At 40.5% G+C, this 20,276-nt stretch overlaps 1 protein-coding gene across 2 annotated transcripts in view; it reads right to left on the reverse strand.

Moving 5' to 3' along the window:
* DOCK1 (dedicator of cytokinesis 1) overlaps positions 1 to 20,276 on the reverse strand; it is a 553,659-nt gene that overhangs the window by 398,957 nt on the left and 134,426 nt on the right. For both annotated transcript variants that reach the window (XM_023224362.2, XM_023224359.2), the window contains exons 20-22: positions 18,206 to 18,295; positions 17,751 to 17,851; positions 8,075 to 8,209 (exon numbers count right to left, since the gene is read on the reverse strand). In XM_023224362.2, the coding sequence (XP_023080130.2) occupies positions 8,075 to 8,209; positions 17,751 to 17,851; positions 18,206 to 18,295 (326 nt within the window). The remainder of the gene's footprint in view (positions 1 to 8,074; positions 8,210 to 17,750; positions 17,852 to 18,205; positions 18,296 to 20,276) is intronic.

The following is a 20,276-nucleotide window of genomic DNA, read 5'->3' on the forward strand; positions in this document are numbered from 1 at the left end:
CAATAAGGAAGTTGTGCATTGGTTACATGTATGCTAATACATGTTACTAATTGAAAATAAGTCTCATCTGTAAATTATTTATTAGCAGTTACTTCAAGTTGTTGTGTTACTAAAAAGCAACACATCTGCATTTTAAAATACTGTGACTCAGATGTTTTATTAATACAGAGTTTATTAATACTAGTTTGCTGCCTAATTAAAAATATACAATACCTGAAAACTTGTGTACAATGGAAAGTTTTGTAAACTAAGTGATAAGTAATTACCCTAGAAGTAGTATGATATTTAAATGGATTCCACTGTAAAGCAATAAATTCTGTGTAAAATGGGAAATTGCAACCTAGTGGATCTGTTTTGTAAATAAGGGTTTTCAAATGGCATTTGCTTAAGAGATGTACCAAACAATTAAAATGATGTGAGTCATGAACTTCTGCTTGCTGGTGACATGGAGAACACCTGGTAGACCAGTGCAACCCTCGGGGAGGCATCAAGCTGCAATCATGTTTCCCCTCAGGACATCTGTAATTCCTAGAACTGTATGGGGTAGAAGACTAAAAACCAAAATGAAAACCTCTATAAAGCAAAGTGGAATTTGTATCAGTCATCAGAGAGAATGACTAGAGTTTGAAAAAAGCCAGGGAGAGAGTCCCCAGGTAACAGAGCTGACTCTCAGATGCAAGGATCCTGGAAAGCCAGAGGCATAGTAAATGGAGACAGAGGCATACTAAGGGTACAATGTAGCCTTGAAACTAAGCAGTCTCTGATTAAAATAAGATGGTCAGCCCCACTTTGTCTAGAAGAAGGCAGGATGAATTATCTCTGGAAGAAGATCACATCATCTGAAGTTTCTACAGTTTTACATACAAAAGATCTTGACTTCAAACAAAAATTATTAACCTTAGCAGAAAACCAGACCACAGTCCAAGTGAAAGAGGAAAAAGAGAGCAGAAACAGTCCCGCAGATAATCTAGATATTACCGTTTCCTAGAACATCAAAACAACTATAATCATCATATTTGAGAACAGGGAAAATAAGATAAAAATATGACAAATAGAAGGTAAGAGAAAACTTTTAATAGAGAAATGAATCTATTTAAAAATAATCAAATGGAAATTCTAAAACTACAAAATATAATCTCTAAAATTAAAAATTTATTATATGGATTAACAAAATAGAGAGTAGACACAGCAAGAGACAGAATTAGTAAAATGGAAGACAATCCACAGAAAATAACTAAACAGAAGTACTGAGGAAGAGAATACAGAAAAGAGGGCTAGGGATGTGCAGGCATATGGAGGAGATCTAACATATATGTAATTCAAGTGCCAAGAGAAAAGGAGGAAGATAATGGGACAAAAGTAACATTAGAACAGACAATGGCCACCAATCTTCCAAAACTGATCAAAGGTATCAATCAAAAAATTCAAAAATGCAATGCAGGATAAATTAAAAGCAAAAACAATCCTATGCAACCCATAGTAAGACTGTCAATAACCACAGAAAAGGAGACAAACTAAAAGCAGCAAGAAAGAAAACGATACCATTTAAATTCAAAGATGTATCCATAAGTCTGAAAGCTAATGACTTACTATAAATGAAGAAAATCAAAACAGAATACAATAACATATGGAAGAAGAAAATAGCTTCCAATCTAGAATGCTATAGTGATTGAAAATATCTTTCAAACACAAAGATGAAATAAATCATTTTCATACAAACAGAGCCCCCATAGCTGGGCAATACTAAAAGAAATAATACAAGGGAGTTACAGAAAGAAAATGATCCCAAAGGAAAAGTGAAATTGAAGGATGAAAAACAACTACAAACATAAAACACATCAAATGAATACTAACTGTATAAAATAACAGTAATGTCTTACAAAATATAAAATATGTAGAATTGAAATACAATAGTAATATAAACAGAAGAGAAGAAAATGGCAATTCTAGTGTGCTATTTTTCTGGCCATATCTAGCATTATCAGTGGATTGGTAAGAGTAATCATTTGAAATACTCTAAAACAAGTCCAACATGCATGTTACCATCTCTAGGATAATTGTTAAAAATAATAGTAAAAGAATATTCAAACAATATGTTAAGAAATCAGAAAATGGGATGATTAAAAAAAGTGTAACTGGTATAAAAGAAGGCAAAAAAGGAGTAAAAGGGGAAAATAACACAGATGGGGAAGGGAAAATTAATGTAAAAATAATATATATAAATCTAACATATTACTTAATTATACTACATATCAATGGATGAAATACTCCATTAAGAAGACTGTCAGACTGGATTAAAGAAAAATACAACTATATGTTGCTAATAAGCAGCATATCATAAGTACAAAGACACAGAAAGCACCAAAATAAAAGAATGGAAATAGGTATTCCATGCAAATACTAGCCAAAAGATTAAGAGAAACTTTTCATATTGATTAAAGAATAAATCCACAAGACAGACATCACAATTTTATATCTGTATGCCCCCAATAACACAGCTTCAAAATCTATAAAGCATGATTAATGAATCTTTAATATTTTTAAAATTCTACAGAACCTCCCACGAATAAAAATGTAGAACAGTTTATCTTGTACCAACCAACATGTTTAGAGCATAGCATTTTGCAGTGATCCTTTTGAAGCATCTTTCTGTAACAAAAGATCACTGTGAAAGTCTCTAGAATCTTCCCTTTTCGTTTTCCCAGATAAACCAGGGAGAGCCACTTTTTTGATCTACCCTAAGGTGGATACAAAACTGAGAAAAAACAACTCAGAAACATATCAATAAACAGATGAAAAAGATCTGCTCATTCCTTGCTCTACTTAAATAAGTATTCATTAACAAGGAATGACAGGATCTTTGTCTATTAACTACATTCTATTTTGTGACCCAGGGAATGAGAGCAAAAAGGTCTGTACAACTTATTCATGATCAATAACTAATTATTTATAAAGCTAACACCAGATGACAGGCAAAAACTCTACAAAGCGCAGGAAACCCAGAAGAGGAGGCAGGCAATAACTAGATTTAGTAATTTGATTCTGAAGGTCTGACGCAGGATATCTGTTTTCTGGCTTTCTAGTTAATGCGATCCGCCCACACAGAAAACAGAGACAAACAAAAACCAGTGGAGAAGTGCCCCCGGCTGTCAGGAATCTTTCAGTGGGTTCCCCAGGAATCAAATGTCTTTGGGCCACAGCTTTTAAACTGTTGTTCTCATTTCAAAACAAAATGAGCTTTCTAAACAAAACAAAAAATATGAGACTGCATAGCAAGAAAGATAGTAAGTTAACAATATAAGCTTCAGTATCTTCATCTCCAAAGTTTCACCTCTTTGTTCTTTGGAAGAATAATTACGGTCAATTATCCTGGAATTTAACAAAGCTACTGCATTACGGGAAAACACAGCAGACCATTTTGAAAGCAAAAGAAAAATAAGATCTCAAAAGTTTATCCCAACTGCGAAAAGGAAAACACATTCATGAATTCCAGCTGTGAGCACAACTGTTTTTCTCTCAAGGTAATACACATGCTGGAGGTAGGAAGAGGAGAGTCCTAGTTTGTTTTCTTCCCCACCTCTGACAGCACCACCCAGGAGACACGCTTGGAGACTGTCACGGATCAAACATCCTAGACATCTGTGTGGGACGTGGGGCTCTTTTTCCTTTAAGTAGCCTATACAAGCTAGGAAAACGATTTCATCTACAATTCAGACCTGTGATAGCACAGATGAAGTAACAACCGACATGCTGTGGTGGGATGATGGGGAGCTGGGGTGAGGAGGACAGAAGGGGAGGGATTACTAGAAGACTTCTGCCTTACCATCCAATATTCTAAGGGCACGAGGTTTTTCCTCTCATAAAATCTATGAAATATCTTCTCAGCCATTTCAGAATACAGATTTAAATTTAAGTATTTGTTGTCTCTGCACAACGCAGCTAGGTGCTCTCCGTCTCAAAGAACGTTATGTCCTTCTCTCCCCTCCAGAATCAGGGTAGGCAGCCAGGATCCACATTAAGGAAACGTTCAGAGAAAAAATAATAAAGTCAAACTATGAAAGTCTGGGATACACTTGGGGCTCAAATGCTCATTAAGTATTCATGGAAGGAAGGAAGGGACAAAGGAGAGAAAAAAGGAGGGACAGAGAGAGGAAAGAACAAAAAAAGGAGAGCAGGAAGAAGCTAGGAAAGAAGGGAGGAAAAGGGAGGGAGAGAAGGAACACGAGTATCAACATCCCCAGAATCAGTGGGGTACAGGGGCTCACACCTGGAATCCCAGCACTCTGGGAGGCCACAGCAGGAAGATCGCTTCAGGCCAGGAGTTTGAGACCAGTTTGTGTAACACAGTGAGACCATGTCCTACAAAAAATTAGCCAGGTGTGCTGGCACCTGCCTGTAGTCCTGGTTACTTGGGAGACTAAGGCAGGAGGATGGCTTGAGCCCAGGGGTTTGAGGCTGCAGTGACCTATGACTGCATCACAGTACTCCACCCTGAGTGACAGAGGGAGGTCCTGTCTCAAATAATCATCATCATCATGACCAGGAGCAGTAGCAGCATCGTCAGGATCTCCAGAATCACTGCAGTACTTGGTCGGCTAAAGTCAGGAATGCCCAGACAATGGCCTCAGAGGCTTAGGGAGTCTCACTGAGTTGTAACAATTGCTACGACTTGTCTTGTGACCACTTTGTGTCCTCGACAGTCTCAACTCTTCTAACAAACAAGTTACCCCAGCAAAGAAACTCAGTTTGTGGACCATGCCTGGCTCCTGCTGGGTCCACACCAGGACAAAGGCAGGCAGAGGGATCATGGTCTGTGCCATGCTGCTGAGCACCAGAATGCAGGCATTCAGAGGACTTTAGCACTGAACAATTCCTGTCCCAAACACAAGGGGCAGCTGAGTACTTCAGTTTCTATGTTGCCTAGTAGGACTAAACCATGCCAGTGGATCACTTAGGGCCTAAAGAGATACTTCAAGCCAAGGAGATACTATTGACAGAAGTCTCAGAGATTGACTCCCAAACTAATGGAGAAGAAAGGCTCTGCAAAGCCTAGTTAAGTAAGATTTAGTAACCCAGAATGAGTTAGGGAAGCTCTCAGAGAATAGACCTTCTGGGTTGAAGGTATGAGGAAGAGAATGTCAACTGCCCATCCATTATCTATTTCTCCCTAACTCCTTTACTAAAATCACTCTGGTTTTGTAGAAAGCATCAATCAGTCCATCTAAACATCATTTCCAGCTTCCTTGCGGGTAGGGTGGTCATGTGACATGGTTCTGGCCAATAAGATGAAAGCACACCATACTTTCTAGGGATAGGGGAAGCTCTTTCGAAGGAGAATAGTTGGCACAGCTGTCTCCCCTTTGCCTTCTCCTCTCCTCCACCTGGAACACAGAGCTGATGCTGGGAGGGACAGGAGCCATCTTAGGATTAGGAGATAAAGAGACCCCACTAAGGATGGTGGGGCAGAGAGATCAAAGGAGCCAAGGACATCGGGACACTGAGTCCTCATGAAAGTGCATGAACTCGGAACACTTCCTCCAGGCTGCACGTTATGTGACTAAAAAAAAAAAGTGAACCCCATATGGTTAAGTCACATAAATGGGGTTTTTCTATTACATGCAGCCAATCATATTCCTAAGCACTATTAGACATCAAACCAAAAAAAAATATGGACCATGAATCTAAGATTTTGTGCCATTTGTAGTTTGAAACTGAAGGAGATTAAAGAGAGAGGCAGAGAAATAATTTGCTACTGGTCAACCTGGGTAACTCAATCTTTTCTAAAGCAGCATTATAGCATTTACTGCGAAAGTAGAAACGCCATGATTATCAATGCACGATTGTTTGAATTACAAACCTCTGAATGAAAGGGAAAGTCAGCAGTGTTATCTGGTGAGAATATGCAGATCATCAAATGCCTGAGTCAATGTCATACTGATCACAAACTGCATAAGATTAACATTTTTCAAACAAAACACGACAAAATCTGTAACATCTTCTTTCAAGTTCATCCTCCCATCCTAGTACTGATTTGGGTTTAGTGTCATCAGAGATTTAAAATCAGTGGGGAAAACATAACAGCAAGGCAGAGGGGGCCAGGAAGTTCATTTTCATAGAACTAACTTTACTGAAATAGAATTAACTGTACTGAAACATAATTAAAATACAAGAAAACATAACCCAGCTTACCATGCTGTGTTTCATCCTGACAATGAACAAATAAATGACAACTTAGACCCTTGAGGGAAAGCTTCAATCCACACCAAAGGTCATGCATATCCATAACAAGCAAAATAAAAGGGTGTACCTTTAACCTTTAATATCTAAGTCAAGGATAAAACGATGATGCCCTCAAACATGCCATCTTTGTATGCAAAAATGGCAGCACGAGGATTGTGGTTTGAACCATGGGCACCCGAGAGTGCACACAAACATACTCCAGTCTCACATCACTGGTGGTTACCACCCTGTTTATGACTTCGATAGGTCAACACACAGTCAATCACTTGTTGCTCTGTCCTTATTTCTAACATGGTAGACAAATGGTTGGATTGTGAATTCTTTCCCCTTCTCCTGGGTCCTTCTGGACACGACTGCTTCAGACAAACGAAAACGCAATGAGGAGGAAACGGGAAGGCACTGATGTGGGCCCACACTTACAATCCCTGATTTTCGCTAACAGGTTATAAGGGCACCACACTTTTCAAAGGCAAATGTATTTGCTAATTCAGAGGGACACAGGTTAATGAACCCCATCTGTGTGTGGAACTCACAACAAGAACAATAACAATGTAGGACCACCAACATCCATTGACATCACTCATGGCAGGTCACCCACAAAACAGCCATCCCCCAAAAATCCAAGCAGAGGGAGTGAAATTGCACACCACACCCTCAATACACTTGCTTTTCACATCCTTTGAAACATACAGTGAAGAGGCGTGGGCCAACTTAGAAAGTCCTCATTTTAGCACAGCTCTTAACCTGCATCTGTATCTATACAATATTAAGGCTCTCTTTAAAATAATCAAGTCACAAATATCCCAATTTATTTTATTGAGGTAAAATATACATAGATATAATTCACCATCTTTACCATTTTTAAGTATACAGTTCAATGGTAATAAATACATTTATATTCTTCTTGTTCCCCTTTAACCCTTCGATTTACTTTAAAGCTCAAAAATCACTCATAAGTGCATCCACATAGCGTGTGAAAAATGTCACTAGGCTACAGCACTTGAGTATCCTTCCTCATGGAAATACCCTGTGTGGGAGGACTTCTCCTGAAATGAAACATCACTCTACTGAGGAAAAGAGAAGGAAATCCCAGAGTCTATCCAAGTGAGGCAATTTCACTTGGTTTTGCCTTTTCATTGTTGTTTTGTTTTTATTTATTTATTTTTTTGAGACTGAGTCTCCCTCTGTCGCCCAGGCTGGAGTGCAGTGGTGCGATCTCGGCCTCACAGCAAGCTCCGCCTCCTGGGTTCACACCATTCTCCTGCCTCAGCCTCCCGAGTAGCTGGGGATTACAGGCGCCCGCCACCAGGCCCGGCTAACTTTTTTATATTTTTTAGGAGAGATGGGGTTTCACCATGTTGGCCAGGATGGTCTGGATCTCCTGACCTTGTGATCCGCCCACCTCGGCCTCTCAAAGTGCTGGGATTACAGGCATGAGCCACCGCGCCCGGCCTATTTTGCTGCTGTTGTTCTTTTGGGGCTTTGTGCCACATAAAGATATTCTGAAAAGGGCTTCTGAGCCTTCGGTAGATGCCCAGGACTGCACCTGCGCCATTGCGAATGCTTTCAGGAGCCAAGGCTGGACTCACAGGCACACACCTCAGATCAGGAACAGGGGTCTCGCCTCAGCACCAGCAGGGACCGGAGAGGGTAAGGAAAGAGTGCACAGCCCACCCCAGGATGCCTATCCAGTAGTGCTCTCTCAGCCTAGAAAGCAAGGGGAAAAAGAGGAGAAGAAGAAAGGAAAGAATAAGGGGCCGAGAGAAGGGGAAGGAAAGAAGTGAAGGATCTCCTGCCAGTCCTCTGAGAGGCCGTGCAAGGGACAGGTACGCACTGATTGAACAGGATCCTGGAGCGCACGATGAACTTGAAGATGGACTCTAGTGCTTTCATGGCTTTGTACAGCTGCTCGTTTACTCCTGGCTTCTCAGCACCATCCACGTAGTTCTTCAACACTTTTGTCAGCTTCCTATTCACAATGCAAACACGCACAAATAAGCTCAGGAAAGGACAATATCTCAAATCTTAACTGCTAAGGAAATACACAAGTAGGTTACTTTTATTTGGTTTCCATCTATCAGTATATGAGTATCTGTAAAACATTTTTTCTTTTTTTTTTTTTTTGAGACAGTCTCACCCTGTCACCCAGGCTGCAGTGCAATGGCACAATCTAGGCTCACTGCAACCTCTGCCTTCTGGGTTCACACGATTCTCCTGCCTCAGCCTCCCAAGTAGCTGGGATTACAGGTGCACACCACCTCGCCCAGCTAATTTTTTGTATTTTAGTAGAGATGGGATATCACCGTTTGCCCAGGCTGGTCTCAAACTCCTGAGCTCAGGCAATCCACCCCCATTGGCCTCCCAAAGTGCTAGGATTACAGGCGTGAGCCACCGCGCCTGGCCTGTAAAACGTTTCCTAATCAGTAAATGCACCTGATAAAATCTCTCTCTGGGCGCAAAGGCTGAGCATTGAATAAGCACTTTCTAAGCGTAGACATTGTTCTAAGCAGGTGAAATGCGTTATCTAATTTAGCCTCTACAGCAACACTATGAGGCGGTCTTATCCTATTTAATGGATGAGGAAACCAGGACTTCAACAAGTAAAAACACTAGCTTCCTGAAGGTTAAACAATAAAATCGAAGAGATTTTCATTACAGCCAAACCGAGACACAAAAAATGTTTTCAAAATGGCATGACACCAAAAATATTCTCTGATAGATAGTGGTGATGATTTTCTCAACACTGCACTTTAAAACTGTTAGGTAGGCGCTGGGTGCCGTTGCTCACACCTGGAATCCCAGCACTTTGGGAGGCCAAGGCCTGAGAATCACTTCAACTCAGGAATTTGAGACCAGCCTGGCCAACATAGTGAAACCCTGCCTCTAGAAAAAATACAAAAATTAGCCAGGTAGGGTGGCATATGGCTGTAGTCCTAGCTACTCAAGAGGCTGAGGCAGGAGAATCACTTTGAGTCCAGGAGGCAGAGGTTGCAGTGAGCTAAGATCGCGCTACTGCACTCCAGCCTGGGCGACAACAGTGAAACCTTGTCTCAAAAAATAATAATAAAATAAAATGATCAGGTGAATTTTATGTTATGTGTTTTTTACAACATTTTTTTAAAGGCATGAAATAGTATTTGTTATTGGAGAGCATCTCAGACACTTTTATTCATGTTAGCTGATTTTCTAAAACTAGAGTTCTTACACTGAAAATTAAAATTTTACAAAGTTTTTCAAATAGGAAGCGGTTTTACATTTTTAATAAACATTGTAGAAATCCTTATAGAAAACAGTATAAACAATGTATAAGAATAGTAAGAATACTATCAATAGACACATGAAGATTTTAAAATATTTTTTACATTTCCTAATAAGATTCCCAAAAACATTTAGTTTTAAAAACATAATGACTACTACACTCTTAGTCTATTTATTTATAAATTGGGATCTAAAACCAAGTAACATCCTAATATGAAAACATTTAAAACCTTTTCCATGATAAAAAAGCTTTACATACTTTAGAATACACAAAAATTGAGTAAAATTTGTAAATTTTTCATCCTACTACAGAAGCAATTATAGACAGTTGGTATAAATAAACTATATATTAGAAGCTTAATGTTAATTCATGGCTTCATAAATATTTTCAGTGTTTTCACCAGGGCCTGTCGTGGGGTGGGGGGGAGGGGGCGGATGGGAGAGGGACAGCATTAGGAGATATACCTAATGTAAATGACAAGTTAATGGATGCAGCACACCAACATGGCACATGTATACATATGTAACAAACCTGCACGTTGTGCACATGTACCCTAGAACTTAAAGTACAATAAAAAATACATATATATTTTTTCAGTGTTTAATTCATAAATAGGTGTTTTTAATTCCTTGCTAAAGATGAAGGGAAATGGATTAATAAACTATTTTTACTTTACTATAATTCAAATAACCAGAAAGTTCAAATGATAATAGATCTACTCAAAGTTTTAGGGAACGTGAGAAGGTTAGAAGGTTTTTAAAAATCTACAAATGTATGAAATTAATCAACTTCATTAATAAATACATGAAAATTAATATAAATTTCTGCCTAGTACAAACTTTGGGGTATCATAACACTGCTGTTGGATAAATGGGCATAACATTTTTTGTTGTTGTTGAGACAGAGTCTTGCTCTGTTGCCCAGGCTGGAGTGCAGTGGCATGATCTCAGCTCACTGCAAACTCCACCTCCCAGGTTCAAGCGATTCTCCTGCCTCAGCCTCCTGAGCAGCTGGGACTACAGGCACGTGCCACCACGCCCAGCTAATTTTTGTATTTTTAGTAGAGACGGGGTTTCACCACATTGGCCAGGCTGGTCTCGAACTCCTGACCTTGTGATCCACCCACCTCAGCCTCCCCAAGTGCTGGAATTACAGGCATGAGTCACTGCACCCAGCCAAGCATAAAACTTTTTAGAGGGTAAAGTGGAAATACGTATTATAATATCTGTTGGAAATGTCTATTATAATTAAGGTTATTAAAATCCTTTGACACCAGGAATTCCAACTCTAGTAACTGTCCTACAGAAACGATTACAAATGAATCAAATGTTCACTGTCGCATGATCTGACTAGTAAAAATACATAAACAATGCAAATGCCCAACCTTTGAGAGCCAGTTCAATAATTGGTGATACATCCCTGCAATGAAATACTGCACAGCAGTTCAATACACAAAGTGAGAACTCCTTCATCGCTATAGTAAAAAAAGGCCAGTTTTGTCATTATGCTGTTAAAAGAAAACAGCAGTTACAAAATCAAAGGTCTGCTGTGAATCTGTATTTTATATTTTCTCCCTCTGATCTTTTTGTCTGTCCTTATGCCAATACCATACTATCTTGGTTACTGATGTTTAAATCTTGAAATTTTGATCTTCTAAAATATTATTTCGGTATTTCAGACTTTTTGAAATACAAATTTTCAAATTAGCTAGTCCATTTTTTTTTCACAAAAGCATATAGAATTTTCATTGAGACTGTGCTCAAACTATAATTTGAAATAAACATTCAAGCAGTATTTTATTTTTCAATACATGACCATGGTACATATTATCCAATTATTTACTTCTTTTTACATTTCTCTTAGCAAATTTCGCAATTTTCAGTCATCTATCAGTAACTTCATTCCTCATTATTTTTATTTATTTATTATTTATTTTTGAGACAGAGTTTCACTCTGTCAGGCTCTGTGCAGAAGCGCACTCTTGGCTCACTGCAACCTCTCCTTCCCAGGGTCAAGAGATTCTCCTGCCTCAGCCTCCCGAGTAGCTGGGATTACAGCTGCCCACCACCACGCTTGCCTAATTTTTGTATTTTTAGTAGAGATGGGATTTCACCATGTTGGTTGGGCTGGTCTCAAACTCCTGAACTCAACTGATTCACCCACCTCAGCCTCCCTTCCAAAATGCTGAGATTACAGGCATGAGCCACCACACCCGGCCTATGACTTTTTGATAATACCAGAAACCGTACTGTACTGTACCATACTGTAATTCTGTGTGCTTTTAATTCTGTCTCTCAATTATGTGTACATAGACAATTGAAGTTTCCTTTTATGTTTGTTTTATTTTCAAATAAATTATAAAATAGATTCAGGAAGCTTTTTTACATACAAATCACACTGTGAAAATACAGTTTTTCTTTCCAATTGTTATACCTGCAATTATTTCTTCTTGCTTTACTAATCCCAGTGCAATAATAAACAGATATGGCAAGAAGAGACATCTGCATCTGTTCCTGAACTTACAGGAAAAGCTTTCCACGTGCCAGCATTATGTATAAGGTTAGCTATGACTTTTCTTAGATGAGCTTTATCAGATCAAGGAATTTCCCATCTATTCCTACTTTGCCAAGAGATTTTATCATAAACAGATGTTGAATTCTGTCAAAAGCATAAAGCTTCTGAAACAGTGGCGCCCAACAGAACTTTCTGCGGTGACGGAAACCTGTTTCTGAGCTGTTCAACCTGGCTCAGCACATGTGGCAACTGGGCACTTGAAATACACCTGGCACAACTGTGGAAGTAAATGTTTAATTTTATTTAAATAGCCACGAGACTAGTGCTGTGACATTAGACACTGCAGGCATTGTTAAGGCCTTTGGCTAGGCAAAGATTGTTTAGCCACAAAATGAAAATCTCTGTTTTTTCAAATGATGATTTAGGCTTCAACAAAATTAAAACTTTCTGCTCACCAAAAGACACCATTAAGAAAAGGGATAAACAGAGGCAGGAAGAAAATGTTCAAAAATTGTGTTTGACACAAAAAAATACATATATTTATGTGAATAAACACACAAACACATACACACAGATACCATACACATCAATAACGGATAACAAAATATAAAATGAAAAAGAGATTTGAACAGACATTTCACAAATGGCAAATCAAAAAAATAAACAAGTACTCAGTATCATCAGTCATCCAGTAACTGCAAAATAAAATCACCAAGAGATCTAATTTTGCCCCCAGTACAATAGCTACAAAGTCAGACAATACTAAATGTTGATGAGGATACAGAGCAAATATTCACAGATTACTGGTGGGAATGCAAAATGGTACAATCCTTTTGGAGAACTGTCCAGCAATATCTTACAAAGAAAACTATACACGTATCCTTTAGCCCAGCAATTCTACCCCCAGGTGCTTATCCAAGGGAAACGAAAACAAACTTCACCAAAGACTTGGACAAGAATATTCACAGGAGCCTTACTCGGAATAGCCAAAAACTAGAAACACTTCATGTAGCCATCAACAAGAAAATGGCTAAACAAATCATGAAATATTCATACAACAAAATAGTGCTCAGAAAGAGAGAAGCAAAATCAAATATTTAATGATGCACAAAGCAACATGGGTGAATCTCAAGAGAATTAAGTGGAAGGGAAGACGCCAGACCCAAAAGAGCGCATGACCCCACTGGTGTAAAGTTTAAGAACAGGCAAAACACACTGCTAACAGAAACCAGAGAGTGGCTGCTTGTCTGGGAGTGGATGGGCTCAGATTGGCCAAGAGGAATGTTCCTGGGGAATGGCAATGTTTTATGTCTTGTTTTGGGCAGTGGTTCCAAAGTTATACAAAAACTGTCCAAACAAAATGAAATGAGCAGTTTGTTGTATGCAAATTATGACAATTTTTAAAAGTTTTTAAATTTTAAGTAAGCAAAAATAACAATGCTGTTTTGTAAAATACGCAACTAGTCATAATCTTAATAACAATGTTAATATAAACACAGGAAATAAATACTGGCACAGTAGATATCTCCAATGTGTAGCATTATATACAGAGAACTTTTACCGTCTGCACTATAACATTTGGGTAATGTGAGATTTCTTTAGTTTTTTTTTTTTTTTTTTTTTCCGTTGAGCATGTGTTATTTTTAAATGATAGAGGCTATAGTGAGGATATGCCATTTTTAATTCCATTCATACTTCTACACTTTCAACCATTACTAGCTCATCAAATAATAATCCTTGTTCATAAGGATGACCCTAAAGCAACAGCTTACACATAATAAAAGAACAACTAAATTAACAACAACACACTTTCATTTTTTAATGTATTGAGCTGAACTAAAACTCTCCAAAAACTAACACCATGCAAACAGCCAGTAAGACACCAGCAAGAATATCCACCAACCAAATGTCTCCAGTCACCAACATCTTATGCACTCAACAAGATTCACTGAGGCTTTTTAAAAGCCACATGAAAGACTTTTATATTCATAAAAGCAATCTGCTAGGGTACTGACAGCACGTCTGTTTCAGTTGTGAGCCAGTAAAGGCCAGACTGCTCACTCAGGTTATGGAAAGAGACACTCAGAAGAGCAACCTGCACTGCAATTACGGATGAGCTAAGAGTAACTATTTTACCAATACATCACAATGAAAAGCTTTTTTTTTTTTTTGAGACAGAGTCTCGCTCTGCCCAGGTTGGAGTGCAGTGCCGCGATCTTGGCTCACTGCAACCTCTGCCTCCCAGGTTCAAGCGATTCCCCTACCTCAGCCTTCCAAGCAGCTGGGATTACAGGCATCTACCACCACACCAGGCTAACTTTTTGGTATTTTTTTTTAGTAGGGATGGGGTTTCACCATGTTGGCCAGGCTGGTATCGAACTCCTGATCTTACATGATCCGCCCACCTCGGCCTCCCAAAGTGCAAGGATTACAGGTGTGAGCCACCACCCATGGCCTGAAAAGCTTTTTGGGAGACTGAGTGGATGTGAAGCCACTTCCAACACTGATCAGGTGCCAGAGCTCTAGTAGGGAGCCCTGATGCTCTCAGAGTCACATTCCTGCTTGCTGTTCTGAAGAGGTGAGGTCTGCAAATCCTCCTGCCACGGTGTCCATTTCCATCGGCTGGAAAACGCACCTTGCCACCACTCTGCGGGTGGTGCTCACTGCACAGGAGAGCATGCAACGCCCTGGCACGAAGCCTGCTTCACTCAGTTTTACTAATTTTCCCAAACTTACTGGACCACACCCCTCTTATTACATCTATTAATATCCCAGGGAATAAACATTCCATAGAACACATTTTGGGAATTCTTCAAACCAGTTTAAAAAAAAGAAATAAAAATAATAATAATTTGCAAAGAGAAGGACTTAGAACCAACAAATGTATCTTAACCTGGAATTAGACAACAAAAAGAAAGAAAATAAATAAAAGAAGGACTCAGAACCAGCAAATGAATCTTAACCTGGAATTAGACAGCAAGAAGAAAATAAATAAAAATAAACCTGCCAGGCCATCCTATACCTGCAAAAACAGCAACCCCCTTGGCACCGGCTAGAGGGGCAGAGCAGATGGAGCACCAGTTGTCAGTGAGGAACCTGCAGCAGCACCGTAGGGTGGACAAAAAGGAACCTAGCCATGCTGGTTTTATGGAAGAGCAGCCCCCAAAGCTGACGCCTCCTTTCCTTCTCACTTGGACCAGTGCTGCTCAGTCCAGTGGGGCTCTAGCATCCATGAACTACCCACGCAGCGGAGCCGCAGACACGGCTCAGGGTGCTGAAGAGGACTGCCCGTTGCCAAAATCTTTCATTCCTTCTCTTGGTGTTCTTTGGGAAGAAGGGCTAAAGATCTCAACATTTACCAAAGGAGAGAGGCTACATGGACAAGAGTCTAAAGTAAGCCTGTACCTGCCAAAGCCTTCTAGAGGAGAAGAGGACAAGGACAATCTGGCATAATACTCAGTACTGGAATTTGGCCTGGCCCAGAGAATACTGCAAGCATATCACCAATGCAGGGGAGACCTTCCATGATGTGGCTACAGCTGTCTGAATCACCACTGACTCCTTTGGAATTTCAAGGTGGAGACATGGGGCTGCTGAGGAACCCCCTGAGGTTGCCAGTTTACCAAAACATGCTAACAATACTTATTTTCCAAAATAAAAATTTCTTTTCCAGCAGATTCCAAAGATTGAATGAGAGGATTCTTTTTTTTTTTTTTTTTTTTTGAGATGGAGTCTTGAATTTGTCACCCATGCTAGAGTGCAACGGCGCGATCTCAGCTCCCTGCAACCTCTGCCTTCTGGGTTCAAGCCATTCTCCTGCCTCAGTCTCCTGAGTAGCTGGGACTACAGGCGCGTGCTACCTTGCCCAGCTAATTTTTGCACCTGTAGTAGAGACGGGGTTTCGCCATGTTGGCCAGACTAGTCTCCAACTCCTGGCCTCATGGGATCCACCCGCCTCGGCCTTCCAAAGTGCTGGGATTACAGGCGTGAGCCACTCCGCCCAGCCATGAGGATACTATTCTTAGGCCCATCACAGCATAGAGAAAAAATGGTACTTTTTGTTTGTCTCATTAGGAAACTCGTCAAAATCTCCATTTTTCTTTCTCCACCTATGAGAATGGCTGCATCACTCTTTCTCCAACAGCAGAGCGTGGCAAGGCTGGCGCCAATGAAGAGATGTGGCTGCGGTGTGCTAAGCTGATTCACGGCTTTCATCTTCTGAAATTCAAGCGAGGAGCCTCATCTGAGAAGAACTGTTTGGCCATATTTCAATCAAGAGGCAGAATTTTGGAAATGAGCACACCTGGAGGCCGTGCTGCGTTTGCTGCAGTCTGCAGGCCACTTCTGCAAATCCCACACGCTCGTTTTGGTCACGAGAGCCAGGAAAAGTGCCCTGCAATGCACCCTCCCCATGGTCCGGAAGGAACTACTCAACATGCCCACACACCGGGCGTCTCCACTCAGCCAACAAAATGTTTTAAACAAACGTTTATTAGCAAGCAAGTGCAAAGAACTAGTCACAGCTCGTTCAGCAGGCTGGAGGACCTCACAGCTCTTAGCGTTCCTGGAGCTCCACCCACCACCTTACAGTAAACACGAACTCGAGGCAGACACCAAAGAATCCAGGCGCAGGACTGGGGTATATTAACAGCTGGCTTCAGGAGGCCAGAGTCCTCTGACATGAGTTCGTGACTGCACACAGGGAGGAAAAACAGGTATTTTGCAAAGTATGTTGATGACACAGAAGGGAGTTTAAATTTACTCACACTAAAGGGAATCCTTTCTACTGATTCTAAGTGGGATGTTCTTAAAGAAACTATTTAAATCTTTATGTTTTGCTGTAACTCACACAATAAAAAGTTTGAATAAATGCCAATAAATTCCACCATGAAAGAGCTGGTAACTCACCATAATAAATCTAATAATAATGAAACCCAATAATTGCTTAGTGCTTTTTAAGTGCCAGGGATTAGTGCAAGCACTCTACATGTAATAACTTATTAAAATGTCCACACAAGCCTACACTCATGCTCTGATTACAGACAAGAAGGCTGAGGCTCAGAGACGTTAAGCAACTTGCCCAGCAGAGCCTGTGAGGGACAGAGCTGCACATCAAGCCCGGGCAGCCTGACGCCAGACCCCAGGGCTCTGCTCTTCAACACCAGGCACACTGCTAAGCTGGCCCAGGCACCACGCGCAGCCTCTGTATCTTCCAAGACCTCTGGGGCACAGACGGGCAGAGGGGTAGACAGAAGGAATCCAAGACAGTGACAGCTGAAGCTTGTCAAAGAAAAGGGAAGGTGCTCTTTAAAGAGCAAGGAGATACACTGCAAAGTACGAAACTGCATCTAATTCACACTCAACAACCAATCTCCTCAACACAGGAACACACGCATTTACCCATTCATCAAAGGCTCGCGGGGAAGCCGCGGTGTCGACACTCCGCATCCATAGCTCAGTTTCATCGAACATAAACTGAAGATTTCAAAGATAAATGTACGGTGTGCGGGAGAACAAGAATTTATTCCAGAATATGATGATGATTTATCACATATCTCTTTCAACAAGGTTTTTAGGTATGTTCAGAGGGAAACAATACTAAAAATTATCCCAGTAAACTCAAGAGTTTTGAGCAGGGGTAAATACACAGTCATAGACAAAAGCACATGAAAAAGACTCTAAATAACACAAATACCAAAAAAAGAGGTATTGGTTTTAAAACAAAGTAGGAACTTACGTGTAGGCTAATGTTGCACTAAAGTGTTTCTTAATGTAAGTTTCCAAAACAGGATTAAAATGCTGAAATTTTCTATCAGCAATCAGTCCAATGATAAATACCTGTCAAATTAATCAGTAATATTTTCATTAGCAACATAATGTAAGCCATTTAATAATCTTCATCAGAACCATTTGCACCCCTGTGTTAGGAAATGAACCAGAACATTTTCAGATAGAAGTTGGTGGCTAGTTTACCTCTTCTTACCCTGGAAATGACAATGTGCCTAACTACAGTTTTACAATTAAAAAGAAAAGAAAAGAAAAAAACAATCGGCCACCCCAATTCATCTTTGATTGGATTTACAACTGAAAATGCGTTCAAGGTCACTGTGACGAAGCCCCAGCCCCAGCCTCAAAGGCTGCAGCATGAAAGAACGCTGTTAGCCAAGCACATGAGAAGGAAAGCTCTCTTACCAGGGCATCAAAGACTAATGTGTCAAAAGTCTCACTCTCCGAGTTCTCCATCATGATGTTGAAGAGTGCATCCAACGTGTCCTGAAGAAACTGCATAGACACAGAAGGTCAGCGGATAGTGTGAACCCACCAGACTCCCCCGACACACTGGAATAACTATCATCTCCGCCGTACTCCAAATACCCACCTTGCCCCAAACACTACCTATACAGCCATTCGGGATCTTTCACAGCCACTAGATGCACAAGACAAAAATTTTGGATGAGTGAATTCAGAACAAAGAAATGATGCCACCAGAGTTCAATGGAGAGGGTCAAAGCAAGGAGAGGGCCTACTGCCTCCCCCAAGAGGCCTTTCCAACCCTCTTCCTGGTTTTCATCAGGCTGGTGACAAAGCGCTCAATGGCAACTCTGGGAAGACGCATCTGACTCATTCTACACACTGGGTACAGGACTTCAGCTAGTGAATGGACAGAAGCTACACAGGGACAGGACCCAGCTGAGTGGAAGAAAGGACCTTCTATCAACCAGGGTGCCCAGGCATGGAAGAAGATTGTGATTCTGAAACTGGAATACACAGCAGTATCCCAGTTTTGGGACCAGAAGGTGCTTACTTTATTGAACAACAATGTCGAAATTAGTTACAGCTGACTAAAATTTACCAAATAAATTCTACCGCAAAGAAGGACAAAGCATCATACATGTAATTAGGAAGAGACTTCAAAGGCATGTCACACTAAAAGTGAGCTTCAAGTCCCACCCAGGAAATGTAAGATGGCCTGAAGATGACTGTTCAAAGTGATGATCCGTATTACAAGAGAAGGTCAAGAAGAGGCAGAACGCCACACAACGAAATACTGGCCATAAACATGAAGTACTGATGTATCATGATTACTCATTAGGGATATACAAAGGGAAACTATCATGAGATACCACTTCACACCCACAATCTGGGCTACAATTTAAAAGATGAATAAGAAGAAGTGTGGGCAAGAACGCAGAGAAATTGGAGCCCTTGTACATTGCAGGTCGAAATGTACAATTGTGCAATTGCTATGAAAAACAGTTTGACAATTCCTCAAAAAGTTAAACACAGATTTACCACGAGTCAACAGTTTCATTCCTAGCCATATCTCCAAAAGAAAGGAAACATATGTTCACAAAATAACTTGTACACAAATATTATTCATCATCTCCACGAAAGTAGTATCAATACAAATGTGTGTCAACTAATGAATGGAAAGACAATCTGTGGTCTATCCATGTGATGGAATGTTGTTGGCCATAAAAAGGCACGAAGCAGGCCGGGCGCAGTGGCTCACACTTGTAATCTCAGCACTTTAGGAGGCCGAGGAGGCCGGATCACCTGAGGTCGGGAGTTTGAGACCAGCCTAACCAACATGGAGAAACTCCATCTCTACTAAAAACACAAAATAAGCCAGGCATGGTGGTGCATGCCTGTAATCCCAGGAGAATCGCTTGAACCTGAGAGGCGCAGGTTGTGGTGAGCCAAGATCCTGAGACTGCGCCATTGCACTCCAGCCTGGCCAACAAGAGCAAAACTTCGTCTCAAAAAAATAAAAGCCGTGAAGCACTGACAGTTGCTACAGCACTGATATACCTTGAAGACACAATGCTAAGTGAGAGAAGTCAGACACAAAAGGCCACGGGGCGTATGATTCAATTTACATAAAATATCCAGAACAGGTAAATCCATCGAGACAGGAAGCAGATTAGTGGTTACAGGGAGAGGAGGAAGTGACCACTAATAGCTATGTGGTTTCTTTTGGGATAATGAAAGTGTTCTGAAATTAGACAACAGTAATAATTGTACAACTCCGTGAAGACACTAAAAATTTCTGAGTAAAAGGATGAATTTTATGGTATGTGAATCATATCTCAATGAAACTGTAATTTAAAGAAAAATAAAAATAAATGGGTGGAGTGATCACATAGCAAGGACATCACAGGGAAGGCTGGGTCAGACGTTTGGTTCAGATTCCTCCTGGACTGTGCACCCTCTTCCCGACACCCAGGGGGCCTTCGGGGCAGCACAGAGGATCTCAAACTGC

This window comes from Piliocolobus tephrosceles, chromosome 9 (genome assembly GCF_002776525.5).
Source record: "Piliocolobus tephrosceles isolate RC106 chromosome 9, ASM277652v3, whole genome shotgun sequence".
NCBI classification, from domain to species: Eukaryota; Metazoa; Chordata; class Mammalia; order Primates; family Cercopithecidae; genus Piliocolobus; species Piliocolobus tephrosceles.